General features: G+C 41.9%; 2 protein-coding genes across 3 annotated transcripts in view; one reads left to right on the top strand and one right to left on the bottom strand.

The window, feature by feature from the left end:
- LOC127051941 (cytosolic phospholipase A2 epsilon-like) overlaps positions 1–17,500 on the bottom strand; it is a 47,948-nt gene that overhangs the window by 1,888 nt on the left and 28,560 nt on the right. Inside the window, exons 13-20 of one of the 2 annotated variants that reach the window (XM_050954944.1) lie at positions 13,523–13,659; positions 12,306–12,531; positions 10,109–10,223; positions 9,475–9,612; positions 7,142–7,249; positions 5,717–5,905; positions 2,632–2,798; positions 210–396 (exon numbers count right to left, since the gene is read on the bottom strand). In XM_050954944.1, coding sequence (XP_050810901.1) covers positions 210–396; positions 2,632–2,798; positions 5,717–5,905; positions 7,142–7,249; positions 9,475–9,612; positions 10,109–10,223; positions 12,306–12,531; positions 13,523–13,659 — 1,267 coding nt within the window. The remainder of the gene's footprint in view (positions 1–209; positions 397–2,631; positions 2,799–5,716; positions 5,906–7,141; positions 7,250–9,474; positions 9,613–10,108; positions 10,224–12,305; positions 12,532–13,522; positions 13,660–17,500) is intronic. The other variant, XM_050954946.1, reaches the window with a different exon arrangement.
- The window catches only part of LOC127051950 (uncharacterized), a 260,294-nt gene that overhangs the window by 230,014 nt on the left and 12,780 nt on the right, over positions 1–17,500 (top strand). The gene's annotated exons all lie outside the window — the stretch shown is intronic.

Genomic DNA, 17,500 nt, shown 5'->3' with positions numbered 1-17,500 from the left:
TTGGACTAAATGACCTCCTGAGGTCCCTTCCAATCCTGATATTCTATGATAGACATACCTGGTACTATAGTGAGGAGTCTAAAAGCAAAGTCTTTTACAGGGACCCAGCCAATATAGGTTCATTATAATGAAATTAAAAGTGGGAATCCAGAGAATGGATAAGCTCATAATGCTGGCTTTAATAAAGTGATTGGCTGCTGCTAACTTACCAGGTGCTTTGTAGTTTCTGAAGGTGTCGTTCACTAGTGGGAAAAGAAGCACTACAGGTGTTTCTGGGCCTTCTTTGTCTCCAACTATGTAGCACTCCTTTGGACTTTTTGCTTCTTCTTCACCTGGCACAATTTTGGGGAAAGGGATTCCCTGCTCTGAGAAGTACTTGGAGGCTTTTATCAAAGGCTGGGTAATCACAGAGGGGAAAACAAAACATCAGAAACCAATGATAAGACTAAGACCAAGATTTACTGAAGAGATAGACTTCAATAAGAGTGGAGTAAGTTGTGTGGAGACCTGTGGAGTAAGTCACTAAGCAACACAAATAAGGGTGGTAGCATCTAACCCACTGTGATCTATAGTTCCCACATCGTCCTTCCTTAGGGTGACCAGATGTCCCATTTTTAAAGGGACAGTACCATTTTTTAGGACTTTTTCTTATATAGGTACCTATTACCCCCCACCCTCTGTCCCATTTTTTCACAGTTGCTACCTGGTAATCCTACACTTCCTGTCAGAGCTGTGGCTGCATTTCAGGTGCTGGTGAAGTGATCCCTATGTACAGTTTGCATATCACTTTGAGTTTGTATACCACACTGGAATCCTTCAAGGCATGAGGCACCATAGGTTGGTATATTATTATGTGGATGAATTAAGATTTTTGTGACAAAAGAACTGCATGTTAAGAACCTAATTGTGCAGGATTTACTCAAGTGTGTGGCTGCTCACTCACATGCATACTCTCATTGAAGCTCATTACTGTGGTGGTTACCCAGTCAAGCCCTAAAAAGTCAATCACAGTATAGTATTGCATGAAATGTAAGTTATCTTTTTGTAGTGAACTTCTTATTTTTAAAGCAAGATTTTGAAAAAAATAATGCATTTAAGCACTCCTTGGACCACACCTACAGTTATTGAGATGGCAAGGTACCTTGGGTTCTTTGAATATCTGATCAAACACTGGGATTTAAAAAAATCACCAAATGCTTTTATCTGAAAGTCCAATCCCCATGATGAGATACACAAGTACTTGCATTTAGATATCCAGTGAAACATTCAAATTGTCTTTGCATGTATTTGAATATCTGACCACAAGGATCAAACACTCAAATGGTTTATATCTGGAAGTGCACATGTGGTAGTATGTGTAATTTTCAAGTGATTATAATTTCATTATTTCTAAACCGAATTTCTTCAAAATTAGCCAAAGTACACCTTCCCCACCCACCCCCTCAAGAGTCAAGTTTAAAATCTTTCACATTGGGATAATCCCAAAGTGTCCAGAATATTTTTTGGCATATGTTAACATACCCATAACACATGTGTTGAACAAGTGAGAGAAAATTTTGCCCAATCCAGAGACTTGCACACCATCTCTACTATAATTACTAAGGTACCTAACCACCCAGTGGAATTCACAATCCCTGAGTTTAGCAAGTTTCCTGTACAATGAATGGGGAAAGATAGGCACCTGAAAATGGGATCCACAAAAGCTAGTTGAGGAGCTGCCTAAACAGGCCAATAGCAGATGCTGATGAAAGGGTTTTTTTCTATTCTCTGCCTCTCTGAGGCTTGTGCATCTAAATCCAGGCCGGAGTGAGGCACCTATCTCTACTTGGGATCCAAAGCTGTAAACCCTCTCCTGGAGTCAGGCGACTAAGCCAGCCCTTGCCAGGAAGGCAGGAATACATGCCTAACTCCTAGTGAAAATGCTGGAAGGAGGAGACGCAGCAGCCTCTCTTATAACGTTTACTTCAATAGTTAGGGCATTCAACTCCCCCAGTTCAATTCCCCCCATTTGCCTAATGTAGAGAAGGGATTTGAAAATGAGTTTCCTACTTACTGAGTGCCATAATCACTGGGCTTAAGGATATAGGGGAGGCTGCCTCCTCCCCATCCCTCCAACAGAAGTCAGACATGCTTTGAGAATGCCGACCAGTTTGAGTCCCTCTGGTAAGATAGCCGTAGCAACCCATAGTTTCTCCTGGTTTGAGGATTCTGCTGAGGCTTGGATGTGAGATAGGTGTCCAGCTGTCTAGCTGAGGCAGCAGTGCACATATCCAGTGTCAGAAACTTAAGCTTCTAGGGGACTTTTACAGAAATAATGTAGGTGTCTTAGGTGCCTGCAGGGTTAGGTGGTGGCTGAGCAGGGGTTTTGAGGCTCTCATTGGTGCCTACATTTTGGATTTAGGTGCCTAAATCAGTTAGACACCTAAGTCCTTTTGTGGATCTGGTCCTAGGTAGTGTTTTTTATATTTAGCACAGAGTCCGGTGATCCTGAAACAAGGATTCACACCACTGGTAGTATGAGTTTATTCCTGTTAGAAACAACTTTTTCTTTAAGTGTTTGGAAATAGAGAGTTAAGAATTCTGGCAGCTGAAAGGGGGGATATTACTTAAGAAAAAGGCAAAAAGTCTGACCGCTATCTGTGATCCTGAACTGTAGTTGAAATGCAGGATGAGGTCCACTTTCCTCTCAGGTCTCATAAGTGGTGGATAACTGGTTTCAAAGGCAAATGCAGTGTCTACCAGAGCGAGGTGATCTGCTGCTCCTGTCAGCTGGTTAGGGTGACAGTCAAGCTCACAGTCTACCAGAAAAATATTTCTTGTCAAGAGTGCGCATCATTGCAAGGGTAGGTGTTCTACTAGTCTGAGGACAATACAGAGTTAGAGCGTGGAAAGAGAATTCAGCTCTCTTTTTGACTCCAGACACAGTTTTGTACAATTGAAGTTCAATCTTTTTGTTCTTCACACCTGGGTTTCCTCATTATGCCTTTTGCATTATTGACCTGCAGCAGCCACCCTTTTGGGCAGCATGAAGTAATGCTTTCTGCAGACAAAGGGCCTCTAGGTTGGGACACATAAGACCAGAGTTCAATTCCCTGGTCTGCCACAGTGTTCCTGTATGATTGTGGCCAGGTCATTTGGTCTCTCTCTATCTCACTTCTCCATGTGAAAAATGAGGATAATAGTACTTTCCTACTTCATGGGGATAAAGGCTGGAAGGTGTCCAGACACTATGGTAGTGAGGTCATATAAGGACCAAAGATAGATATATGTACATTTAGAGAAACTATACAGCTTTCTTTTTCCTTTCACTGGTATATGAAATATTACTGCTTTAAGAAGAATTCTGTATATTTATAATGGGACATACCACCAGAGTCAGTAATATCTTACCTACCAGTAAAAAGGGAAAAAGCCAACTTTTTAACTGTAACTACTGCATATATACTCACCCACACACATGCTACTTGTGATAAATTTACTCCTGATGGCATTCTGTGCCAAAAAATTAAAAATTCTGTAAGTTTTATTTATCAATAAATAAATGTGGAGGCTCCAGCATGGCAGTGGGGAGCACAGGCCACTGGCTGCATAAAGGTGGGAGATCACCCTGCAGTTCCCCCACCTCCAGGACATGGACTCAGCAGTGAGGCTGCACCTGACCCTGACACAGCACAAGGCCTACACCTGCCCCAGAAACACCCTGGGGCCCTGCCCCTCTGCACCAGGTGTGGGGCAGGCCGGCTCAACCAGGCAGGATCCAAGTGTGAAAGGACTCAGTGTGGGGGGATCCAGGATGTAGGATGAAAGGGTTCTGTGTGGGACAATCTGGGTGCAGGCAGTTCAGTGTGCGGGGATCTAGGTGTTGCAGGATCTGAATGCACAGTGGCTCGTTGTGGGGGTTCCAGGTGCAGGGGCAATAGGACTCTGCAGGAGCTTCCAGGTGAAGGTGGTTGGAGCTTAGCGGAAGGGTTTGGGTGCTGGGGGAGTGGGGCTTGGTGGGGTGGGGGTGCAGCAAGTTGGGGGTCAGTGGCATGGGTGTCTGGATGTGGGGGCTCAGGGTGGTGTGGGGAGGTGGGGCTCATCAAGGTGTGGGTTTGAATGCAGGAGATCAGTGGGGGGTGGTCTGGGGTGCAGGGGTGGGGGTCCAGAGGCAGTGGGTCTGGGTGCAAGGGGACTCCAAATGCACAGTTTGAGGTTCAGTGGGGGGGGGGGTTCTGAGTGTATGGGCTGAAGCTTGGCAGGGGTGTCTGGGTATGGAAGGTCCAGATGCACAGGGGTTGGGAGGATGGGGGAACAGCTCCTCATATAGTGACCCCGTCTCCTGCAGCTGAGGAGTGATGGGTGAGGAAGCAGGGGAGGATGCTGAGCTTACTGCAGCTGGGGGAGGTTTCTGGGGCTGGGCCTGGGTCTGACACAGCCCCAGCCGCTCCTTGCAGGGAAAGAGGAAGTTCTGTCCTCTCCTGCCTCCAGCCCAGCCGAGACTAGCAGCTGATCCTGGCTCAGGGTAGGAGCCACTAGCTGGGGTTTCTCCAGCCCTGCAGTGATTTACCTCTCTGCCAGCTGCTTCAGGTGCCTGAAACGATATACCTGCGCTGCTAGGGAGTGGTGTGTAATTGTTCTTGCAGCTTCCCTTTGCTTCCCAGTTAGAAAGTTATTTTTCTGCAGGAAAGCAAAGAGATCTGTGGGGGACATGAATTCTGTGCACATATAGTGGCACAGAATTCCCCCAGGGGTATAAATTGCAAAGCCATGTGATAAAGGAATTATCGTATACCTTTAATGGCTTGTCTGCCCTCTGGCCACTAATACATCCCCCTGGGACTTACATTCCAAACCTCTGAGAAGCTTAAATCAACCTACAAAAGAAATATTTTCTCCTCCTCTAAATGTGGATTTTTCCCCAAAAATTATACATGCCCAAGGCGGGCAAGATTCAGTCGTGCACCAAGAAAAGTCTTTCTGTAAGTAAAAATGTCACAGCTTTAAAATCCATTATCAAAAGCAATGCTATAAACAGGATCTTTATATCACTGAGAAGGGGGGATTCCCAGCAGGAAACTGCATTTGCTTCTAGACCTGCAGGACTGTGAGCTATCTTACTTAAAGTCACGATGTATTTAGGTATAGAAAGGTTTGAATATCCTTTCTAGAGGTTTTTATGGCTTTCTCCAAGCCCTGCATAGTTAAAGTCATAGTAACTAAGACCTCTGACATTTGAAACATAGAGCCCCAAAAAATAATCCAAATGCACATTTGAAAGCTGTCTAAGACATTCCTAGAGCAAATGTTCTGTAACATCCATGGCATATACAGAATATATGACACTGTGTTGTGGTATAAAGGTTTCCTAGGCATTTGTTTGGGAGACAGAAACTTCAGCCTCCTCAATGTCTTGACAATCCTTTCCATATTTGGGGCATATCTGGTATATAAACAACAGCAATATAATAATAGCTTGCATAATTTACTCATGGCTTTGCCACTCATGGGTAATGGGTGTATCCAAATTTATACCCGTGAAGCCTTCATATCATATCACACCACACCACACCACACCACATCACCATGTATTACTACCTACGATTTCTCACAAAGTAACAGAACCATTTGAGTTGCTTCCTTCACTTCCACTAAGGACTACAGCTATCCACACTAAATTCCAGACCCCATCCCAATCTTTAAAAACGCAGCTTCAAATAGAAAGTTATCACCATACCTTTCCATCTAGAAAACTCATTCTCCAAGTAGTTATTGTGCATCTGGCAACCCTTTAGAAAATTGTGGATTTCTGAAACTGCTGGCCGCAACATAAGAACATCTCGAAAAACAGTTGAAAGGCTATCTGGGGGGGAGACCACCCGAGTAGTTAACGTGCTTGGCCTTGTAGGTAGAACAGGTTCTTCCTCTGCAGAGAAAATGATAAAAGTTTTGTATATCTGGATTCATTTTGGGGATAATCCTCTATAATAATAAATTATTATAGTATATGTTTGGCTTCATTTCAACTTCTTTCTCTCCTAACATCCAGGCTCTCCACAGAGCTACTTGCTTATCTGTCTAACCTTTCCAAAATCTGCCTCCTCTTCTCAGTCAGCACTACTAAAAGCCTTGTCCATAATATAGTTCTCTTTAACCTGCTATACTGTGACTTCCTTCTCTCTGCCCCTGACTTTATCTAAGCCAATATTTTGCACCTAAAATAATTTTCCTCTCCTGCATCCTTCCCATGTCCCTTTTTCTCTCTCACACACACATCCCTTTACTAACTTCCTGTCTCTCCAACAAATTCAATCTTTTAATTCTCATTCTAACAATATATATATATATATATATATTATATATATAAAACAACAAGCTGCAGCTTACAAATGCAACAAGATAAAATGAATCAAAGTAATATTTGCAGCAGTGCTCTTCTTTCTCCACAATGTCTGTTGTAAGGATGTACTGTATCTCACATTTTGGTCCCCAGCCTGCAAGCCCTTACTATTAGGTGTAGTGCTTTCTATGGACCTTAGTGAAATGACCCACAGTAAGAAGCACTATAGTATTCAGTAGTAAAGGTTTACAGAATTGGACCTTTGCACCATAAACTCCTTGGGGCAGGGACAATATCTTTTATTTCTGAAAAGCATCATGCACATCTATGCTGCTTTTTATTATTATTACTGTTATTATAATGTATGTCTTACATCTCTGGGCATCCTAATGAATGGTAAGTAAAGTTATAAGGAAACATACCTGAGTGGGATCAAACATAAAAACCACTTGCAAACAGCAAAAACTAACATAGGAAACAAGAGTATGTTAAACCTCACTCACAGGGAGAACAGGCATCTGGTGTTTGGCTAGACAGAGAACATAGAAGAATGGTGGGCCCTGGAAGGATAAGCCCCACCTCCCACACTTTCAAGAATATTTTTTCTTCTGTAGTGTACCCTCCTCCCGGAGGGGCATCTCATTTGCATCTATGGTAGATCTCATCAATTCTGCTTCTCAGTCAACCAAAATGATTGCTGCACAGTAACTCAAGACATGGCTTTCCACTTCATGTATTAGATAATAAATAAATTAGTAAAGTAATTAAATAAAATAACCCTAAGAAAAAGTAAAGCAAAAATGCAATGTAAAAATAACTAACCAATGTCAATAACTCTGTCTTGGGTCCATTTGTGCCAGAATTCTTCTGACTCAAAGGAGATATACCAGGCATCCATAAGGTTCAAGGAAAATACGCTACTCCAGATCCCTGTGATATGAAAGAAATTTGACCGAGAATAACCTGTAACTTCAAAGCATTTTATTTAAAAGTTGCCTTCTGACCTTATTAGTAAACTTTATTCAATTTCTTTCTGTTAAGAGAGTTCCATATAAAAAAGAAGTCTCTCTCTTCCTCTCTGCATGCTCACTTGTATAGTAAATATAAAGTGCGCCATCTACTGGCATAGGCTACATAGTATGTTTCATAAATTTGTAGGTTCACTATATTTGTTGTTACACTGCAAATAGCTCCTTTAATAAAAAGATCATCAGACTTTTGCATTTTCTTTCAAGACTCTGGTTCTTGCAGTCCCAAATTCTTGACTCATTTGGATTGCACTTCAGCTACAATGCAATGCTGGTTGGAAGCTTACTTTTTTTAAAAAAATGACAGCTCAGATTCCCAACTAATCACATACCTCCAGGAACTGGGCTTTAAGAAAAATGCCAAGTATTGCACGACTTGGGTGGGGCTGGGGAAGGGGAAATCACATGAATTGGCAACAACACAAATACTATATTTCCTGAAAATTCGAAATGTTGGCCAGTTTGGGGGATTTGAATGAGGGCCAGGAATAGCTGGGTCTGAGCAGTTGGGAGATTACATGTACACCAACTTGGAATTACAAAGAGCACTTCCAAGAGCATTCGAGTCAATCACTGAAGGCAGTTAGGGGTTACATGACCTATGTTAGTCAGCAGCCACACTTTCCTGGGTGTGGGCAGTGTAAAGGCAGTTTGGTGCTGTCACTGAAAGCCTTTTCAAATGGCTGTTGTGAAAGCTCCATACAGGCAAATAGTCACAAAATTGCTAATTTAATAACAGGAACCTGAAACTCTCTTTACATAAATCCTTTTTAGTTACAGCAATCAGGGTGAGAAGCAGGAAAAGTAAGCCAGGGGCTTTCTTTTTCTATAGCTGTGTGCAGTGCTTATGCAAAAGGAAGGGAAGGAAATATTAGATTCTATTTACAATACAGAATTACCATATTGAGGCATCTGGTTACAATCCAGTTGTGCCCTCATAATTTTATATTATAACATAGTTTGATGAAGCTGTATAGACAGTACTGTGCTATAGTCCTATAAAACTGGAAAAACCACATTCCTGAGCAACATAAGTTTCACTGACAGAAGTGCCAGCGTGGACAGCGCTATGTCAGTGGGAGAGCATCTCCCACCAACATAGATATCGCCGCTCATTGCAGGTGGTTTAATTATGTTGATAGGACTGCTCTCTCCTGTTGGCATAAAGCGGCTACACAGGAGATCTTACAGCCTTGGTCCAGCTATGCTGCTGTAAGCTCTCTAGTGTAGCCATGGCGTGAGTTAGTTTCCCAAATCTGAAGAAGAGCTCTGTGTAAGCTAGAAAGCTTCTCTCTCTCACCAACAGAAGTTGGTCCAATGAAAGATATTACTTCACGTGCCTTGACTCTCTAATGTCCTGGGACTGATACAGCTACAACAAGACTACATATACGTATGCGGTAGATATTGTTATTACTTTACTATACATTTTAACTGTAATTCATGTCTTTCACAGTGACAATAATATTGCTAACCAGCCATAAATTGGCAGCCTCTTCCTGCTTCCTGCTTCATCCACGCCACATCTCTTTTTAAAACTCATCTGAAAAACTACATGCTGTTTCATTTCTCTCTCGTCTGTTTCTGTTCATTTCTCTGTTCTCTGATATTATTTATTAAATTGTATTCTTTAGATTTGTAAAGAGTTTGGGGATCCAGTATGTGCGAAAGACTCTCCTTAGAACAGCTGTACTGCTTTAGAATATTAGACATATTGATGATTATTAGGTTATGTTTCAATGTTACATTGCTGAATCAATCAGCACTAAAAGTCAGCGGTAGGACCATTCTATACCGGGGGCTGAATTTCATAGATTTGAGATCCAGAAGAGACTAGTACTTGAGCATACTGCAACATTTTGAAAATTTTGTTCAAATAAAGGTGAAAAGATATCTTTCAGATGCCTTGTGCATAAAAGTATAATGAAATCAGACTAATCTAACTCACTTAATTTCACTATAGAGATTTTAAATCTGCAGATCATGACATGCTATTGGTCCAGATACATCACCTTATACAGTTTCTAGAAGCTGAGACTGTACCAATTGCAGCAGCCATAAAACTGTGGCTTGCCAGTGACTGGCTTATGTTACATTACATTACATTTTTCCAGGACAATAAATCACCTTCCAAGAAGCAGATCCGGGATTCTGGGAGCTTCTTCATCAGCCGACCCATGAAGAACTCACTTCCAAAATTCTCAGCGCGAATGAAGGCCCCATATTTAAGGAGTCCCACCTCATAGGGTGTGAACTCCATCCATTCTAAAGAAAGAGTCACAAGAAACAGTATTACTGCAGTAACCTGAGGCGGGTAAAGAAAAATATTGTTGTTATATAAATAAATTGAGTTATTAAAGGAATAAGATTTTGGTTTCAGCCTCTTCATGACAAACTAGTTGCTAAACTACCATATTTTCTAACTAGCCACTTTTATTCAATACAGACATAACAGTGATGAGCATGGACAATGAATTCTCTTCAACCACAGGTGTCTGGAAAGCTCATGAGATTTCTGGTACTTCCTGCTTCTGTGCAGGCCAGATAATCTTGTGATAATAGCCTCTGTCTTAATATTCTGCTTCTGATCCCAGGCAAAACCAGAAATATAGAGAGACACAAATTTAATTAATAAGAAATATAAGGCCACTTTTGGAGTGAATTAAGAAGGATTCTTGCATTAAGTTAACCAGTTTGCTTAACCCTAAGATGAACCCTGTTAGATTTAAAAAAAAATAAATGTCTAGAACATAATTATTACCTCTAAAATCTTGATTGCTAATTTTGTCCTTCACATTGAGAACAAGGTAGATGGGCAGGGGATTCTGACCACGGCTTAGTGCTTGTTGCTGATCTGTGAGTTTATGCTGGTCTTCCTGTTTGGAAACAAGATACATAACTGAGGAAAATTTAAATGACATAGGGACCTACCACTGTATTGGAGCCTGGAATATTACAATGAAATGCCTACTTGATTCCAGCCACGTTCTCCTCTATGGGCTTGATCCTGTAATGTGCTGAGCTCCCTGTTCCTGATCTACCAAAGCACATAAGCACGTGCTTAACTTTAAGCATGTGAGTAGTCTCATTCACTTGAATGCTTAAAGTTGTTTAAAAATCAGTTTGCCAAGGTTTTGTATACTGTAAAATTCAAAGATTTCACTGGTGAAAACTGTCATGTTTTACTTTTTGCTTATTTAAAAAAAAATGCCCCCCCCCACTTTTAAAAAAAAATTCTCAGTTGAGAACATGCATGAGTCATCTCATCCAGAAAGGGTAAATGTCACAGGAAAGACACTGCTACAGCACAACTGTACAAGAATGAAGAGCCCCAGTTATGATATGGTTTAAATCTGTAGCATGGCTAGAACCTAACTGTTTCCATTGTGCAGGGCACAGGTGACTTGCACCATGCAGCACTGACCAATAGAGGGCAATGCTGGCTGGGAACAGTGTTAAGTGTCAGCCTGGCTGCACAATGTGCTGATTCAGCACCTCTCTGAAGTGGCTTCATGGGGAGAGTGGCACTGTTCCCCACACCCTGGTCTGGAACCTTGAAGGAGGGCAGCACTGCCAACATTACCTGCCCTTCTTTGGATTGAATTCAACTCTGGGAGCAAAGGGTTTTGCTAACGCAGAGAAATGATGCTCGCATCTGCCTGCATCAGCAGTCATGAAATTCTCCTATTGTGTTTTAATTGGAGGGAGTTGAAATTTTTAATTTTTTCAGTGACCTTGTGGAATAAGTAAATAATAATGAATAATAAAATAGGGGATTTTGTGTGTTTTAAATGTAGAAAGTTTTGATGAAAATGTTCAAATGTGAAAAAGTTTGGTCATCCAGTGAAATTTGTATTTTTTTTATTATTTGTCTGATTTGGTTCTTTATGTTGCTAATTTTCACTGCTCATCTTAGTGTCACATTGACCGTTTTTCAAAAATAGGGGGGGCGGGAATCATTTTTAAAAATCAAAATCAATTCAGTTAGAAGAGTTACTGATTTGGGGAACAAAAAATGGGGATAGAAAAATTCCATGGAAAATTTGGAAAATGAAATATTGAACCATTATGGACAACAACAAAATGAAAATTCATTCATCCCAGTGAGTGTGCTGCCTCCTCCTCCTTCCCTAGCCCAGTCTCAGTCCCATGTGCCCATGGAGTCATACATGCTGCTTTTCACCTCAGAGTTACATGCTGTGGCATGCTTGGAGTGTGTCTGTTTCCGGCTCCTCGGACAGAGTCAGTCCTACTTACAGCTGCCTGGTAGGCATTCTGTGAGCCTGTCCTGGTGGAGAAGAGATTCATCCTGGCTAGGACACTTGCATTAGCCTCTTTTGTGTCATTTTCAACATGGTAGCTACTCCCCTCCTTCACCTATCTTACCAGTCCCCTTTCTCTCTCATACTAGGCTTTATCTCCCAGACATAATACTGCCCACTAACCTGGTACAAGGTGAAATGTGGAGAGAAAGGTAGATGGCTTTGGGGAAGCATTTATGGGGTGCTGGTGGGGGGGTGAAACTTCCTCAAAATTGCACATGGATTTGAGAACACTTCGAAAGGTAAAAGCAGCTCATATGCCAAAGGGGTTAGGCTGCATTTTGGGAACTGCTTGACCAAACAATTCCAGATTTGCTCCACTTGTAGCATATGCATTATCAAAGCAATCTCCCCATGCATAGGGATTTTAAGGCACTTTGAAAAATCAGCTCTTAAAAAGAATTTTGGATTTTCTAGAGTTTCCATGAGCAGGGGATTTCTCTCCTGTTTTTTGAACAAGTCTAATTTTAACATATACATGATGCAATCAACAAATAAAACTTATTTGTGTGGAAAACTCTGCAGCCATGTTGAGTGGGCTTATTCAGTTAGGGTTTACAGTTTATCCTCATTTTTACTTTCAGAAGATTAGCTACTTAGAGGAAGACTCTGAAAAGAGCAAATGTTCTATAGTACCCCATCATGTAACATGGCTTCAATGATGAGTCCCCACAGATCTGTAAAACATATCTTGTGCCCCTCTTGTTTTCGCTGTTGCAGCTCTTTTACATAGTATTTCAGACGATCCATAGAAAAACAGGCCAAGAACTTGTTTTTGATCACGTGTTTCCGAGCGTCACTGACTGATGCCTCCATATCTTTCTGTGACCAGTCAGGATCTTCATACAAATTTGACATTGTCCTGAGAAAAGGAAATATAAGGAAAGGCTGGGATTCAAAATTAGAACTCCTTGAAACTCTCAAGCTTTGGCTTAGAGAGAGTCGGACAACATTTCTTGATTTCAGATTGAGTGTGTGGGTTTACACCTTGATGTGCCTTTCGGGTTTGAATGAAACCAAAAATCTCAGTGAAATGTAACTAAATTTAACTGAAACCACCAACTTTCATAAAATGTCCATTAACTGGGCTCAGACTTGCTCAACACCCAGTCCACGTTTGCCAAAAGGTTTGTGAATTTCAGCAAACAATTTGGAAGCCTAGCTCAAGTTTTGGATTTGTAACAAACTCCCCAATCCTGATTCCATACCTTCCCTGAAGCAACTACATTGCTTAGGTACATCAAAAAAGTGATATTAGGGTAGTATTGTATCAGGGTGTATTCACCCACGAAAGCTCATGCTCCAAAACGTCTGTTAGTCTATAAGGTGCCACAGGATTCTTTGCTGCTTTTAGGGTAGTATTAACACCATCAAATTAGGACAAGATTGTTTTAATGTGATGAGTGCGGCTGCTTTATTACAACAATCCATTTTGCTAAGAGTTATATATTATTTAATTATGATTTCCTACTTGTGCTGGTGGTGTAGGACTGTACATTTATTAGCACCAGGTCTCCCTTGGTTGCCTGTAGCTTCAGATGCTCTAATCTCTCTAATTCACTTTGCTACATGGATGACAGCAAATATTCATAAACACCTAACAAAGGCCAACGTGAAAAAGTCAGACTAGATGAATAAATCTGCTTGTTAATTACAATTCTGTTGGCCAAAAAGGCCTCTGGAAACCATAAACAGTGATGGTTTCTTGGTTTGTGTATGCAAATAATAATAATTAGATATTTAAACTAGATTACAATGGGCACATGCATAACTACTTGGAGACTAATAAACATTTCACTACTCTGGAGATTATGTCTTTAATGTCTTTGTGTCAGAAGCTTGGTCCTCCTTACCATGTTGTGCCAGATAAACCAGTGACGTACGAAATACAGTCCAAAACATTCAACTTCTGGATACTCAACAGGTGAGCGTACATTGCTGTCAGTGCTCTGGTACCACCACCTGTTGTCATGAATGCCACCACTGGTACCTATTCAATGCAAGAAAGCATACATTTAATGGAAAATAACTATATGGGTGAGGACAATTATTGGTTAGAATAGAGATGAGTAGAAATCATGTTAAGAAGTTCAGGCCCTGATTAAATGGTAAAAAAATTGTATATGATCAGTTTTCAAGCAGAGACATGATCTGAATTAACCATGCTGCATAGAAATAACTGGAATTGCTCTGAGTTTTCTGTAACTTACTACTTAGCAATTGGAAAGCAAAGGCTGTCATGTTAGGCATGGAATTTTAAACATTGAGCATAACTGGAGACTAACCTCAGTACTTTCAATTCTCCTAAAAAAATCCTCTAGATTAATACAAATTCCTGTATTTTTATGTTGGGCTTGTATTGGACTGATTGTAATAGACTTGTACTAAATGCAATAAACTATCACTGTTGTGACCTTGTCAGTTAGTACTGGTCATCTCGGAATAGGCAAACCTTGTAGAATTTAAGATTTTGTGAGTTTTGTTTTGTTTATTTTTTGATCCAAAAATTTGTAAAATGAGTTTAAATTTCTGTACCATTTCCCCAGTGACTTAAACCTATGTCTCACATGAAAGATAAGTTGGCTCAACTAACACTAAGGATAGATACCATGCATTGGGCTAAAGACATTGCTGGCAAAAATGGTAAATTTAGCCTAAAGTCTTTAAGGAAGTATCATTTTTGTGTAGAAGTGTGGATGACTTTAAACCTGCCCAGTGTGTACCTTATGTAGTCATTTGCACTTGCTAAGTGAGTGCAAAGTAGTTGTAAACACAACCACCTCAGAATCGTAGTATTTTGCACCCGAGCAGCACAGGTGCAAATGGAAAGTCAGGTTCAAATCAATTGTAAAACTGTAAACAGTAAGGCCCAGTCTGCATTACAAAGTTAGGTCAACACAAGGCAGTTTAGATCGACCTAGTTGTGCATGTGTCTACACTTACATTTGTCTCCCACTAATGTAAGTGTTCCTTTACGCCAACTTAGTAACACTACCTCCCCAAGCAGTGCAGAGCCACAGTCGATGTACACAGGTTGATGCAGTGTGAGTGTAGACACTGCGTTACTTATCTCTACCCTAACTGTCCCCCAGCATCTGTCCCACAATGCCCCATGCTGTCTGCTCTGGTCTCAATTGTGGACTCCCCAACCCAGAGGTCATAGAATTTTTGAAATTCCTTTTTCTGATTGCCCAACTTGGCAAGCACCCCTAGCAGCTCTACATTATTGAGTTCAACTGCTCAGCTGACCATGCCAGTTCCATGTTCCAGACATGCTCCTGCCTGGAAGACAGGAGATATTGACCCTCCTAGGCCTGAAGAGGCTGTGCAGGCACAGCTATAGCACCAGCCATAGAAATGTCAACATCTATGAACAGCTTGCTCAGAGGATGCAGGAGAAGGGCTATAACAGGGATCAACAGCAGGGCACAGTGAAAGCCAAGGAGCTGCAGCAGGCATACCAGAAAGCCAGACAGGCCAACACTCGATATGCTGTGCCACAGAACTGCTGCTTTTATAAGAGCTGCTTGCCGTACTTGGCAGAGACCCCACAACCACTTCCCACACCACCACTGATACCTCCATGGAGACCGAGTCACAGGATGTGCACAGTGAGGTGGAAGAGATAGTGGATGAGGAAGAGAAGGAGGAGTATGGAGGACAGGCAACCTGGGGAATCCAGCTGCACAGCGAGCCAGGACCTGTTTTTGATTCCTCCCACAGTCAAACCAGTCCTGCCAGTAAAGCACGGGTGACCCCAATGCAGGGGAAGGAACCTTGGGTAAGTGTATAGATAAATTTTCAATTAGAAGGATGGCATCCCCAAAATAGCAGGACACATCTTTTGACTTATCATTAATTTACTTGTGCTAGAAGAGGTACTGGCACAACCAAGAGAGGTAGAGTTGCTATCTGTGTTTCATTCTCCTCTAGAATTAGCAGAGAGGGCCATGCAGAGAAGTTTGTTTATGTACTCAGGGATGTCCCTTGAATCCTCCTGAGAGATACTGATGAAACTTTCATGGAGGTACTCTGCAATCTTCTGCCTAAGATATCTAGGGAGGATTGCTTTATATCTGTCTCTGCGGTAGGACTCTTTCCCATGCCATTCAGTCATCAGTTCAGCAGGCATCATTGCAGTACACAACTAGCAGCATACAGGCCCAGGCAGCTTTGGGACACCAGCAGCAACTGTTCTCTCTCTGCCTTTGTTACCCTCAGGAGTGACATACAGCTAAAACCACCACCCCCCGTGGAAAACAGAGCCAGTATGCAGTGACAATGCCCTATACTACTAGATTCATGCAACTAAACAATTCCCTCCACATTTCCTCAACCCTTGGCAGGCCATACTCACCATGGTTGGTGCTGTAACTGGCACCATGCACAAGCAATCCCAAGCAGAAGTGAGAATGTAGTCTTTAAAACTTTAGGGGAGCTAGGGGAGTGAGGTCAGCATCTTAAGTTTCACTTTCTGTAATGAATAGACTGACAATGGTACCTCTGTGTGTTTTATCTGCAGCTGGTGCCACTGCAGCTTTTAGGGTCTCCCTTTCCAAACCCATGTAAGACCTGAGCCAGATAAGGGAGAAAGAAGAGGGCTCAGGATGAAACGTTCAGTGAGATCCTGCAAGCCAGTGCTGCTTCAGAAAGTGAGCACAGGGCTTGGACAATGAACATTGCAGACAGACTGGAGAAGGAATTAGGGGAGAGCAGAAAGGCCCGTGAGCCCAGCAGGAAAAGGAGAGGGAGATGCACCAGAACATACTGGGGCTTCTCAGGCATCAAACACAGAATGTTGCAGGCTCTGGTGGACCTGCAAGTTCAACAATTCTGGGCTTGCCTCCTTCTGAAGCCCACTGAGAACTCAATATTGGGACCCACTCAATGTTCCATGTGGCATCAGGGGTTGCTGCACTACCCCTACCACTCTACTCCAGGGGACATTAAAGACAATCACAGCTTCACATATGCCAACCATGGCTTTCACAGATCAGTGTATGTGTAGGAGAAACATGAATGTTCTTTACCATTCATAAGTTCTGTTCTATTAATTTATTACATTTTTTTTACATTTTTAATGTATTTGTTTTAAAATTGCACTTTTTTGCACATATTTTGTTACAGAATAAAATTATATTATTTGGAACATAGTTCATCTTTATTAGTTCACAACTTATGCTGCCGAGAGCTGAGCAGTTCTGAAAGCAGCCAATGATCTGTTACTGCACAGTGCCACACAACTCATAGGATTAGTCACAAATAAAATTAATAGGTGCATTGACATTGTCATATTCCTATGTGTGCAGCAATCACCACACAATTCTTACCAGGCCACAACAGAGCAGGGTCAGATAGAGTACACTACAACCTAAGTTCCCTCTAAGCTGCATGGCCACACAGCTGCCTATGAAGCCCTGCGCAGGGGCTCAGGCCTGTGGCGGGGAGAGATGCCTCTCCTCCAGCATAGAACAGCCGTGGCAGGGAGAGGCACCCCTTCCTGCAAGCCCCTGCACGGACCTGTCACACGTCACCTCCATATTGGTGCACATAACAAAATTCATTCTGCCCATGGACATAAAAAATTAGAGGGAACACTGACTACAATACACATTTCTCTAGCTCACAGTTCAAGTGGTCTTTCAAAGCCTCTCTGCACGTATAGCTCCACATTGAGCTCTTCTAATAGCCCATGTATCTGGCTGTTCAAGTTCAGCAGACAGCCACTCCACCTTTGTCCCAGTGGAAACATTTCCCCCTTTGCTTCACAGATACGACACAGCAGGAAGCTATAACCATTGGGATATTTTTCTCACTGAAGTCCAATCTTG

The sequence above is a fragment of the Gopherus flavomarginatus genome, chromosome 5 (assembly GCF_025201925.1).
Source record: "Gopherus flavomarginatus isolate rGopFla2 chromosome 5, rGopFla2.mat.asm, whole genome shotgun sequence".
Taxonomy (NCBI): Eukaryota; Metazoa; Chordata; order Testudines; family Testudinidae; genus Gopherus; species Gopherus flavomarginatus.
Note: the sequence above shows the minus strand (reverse complement) of the source record. Positions and strands in the feature narration are given on the sequence as shown.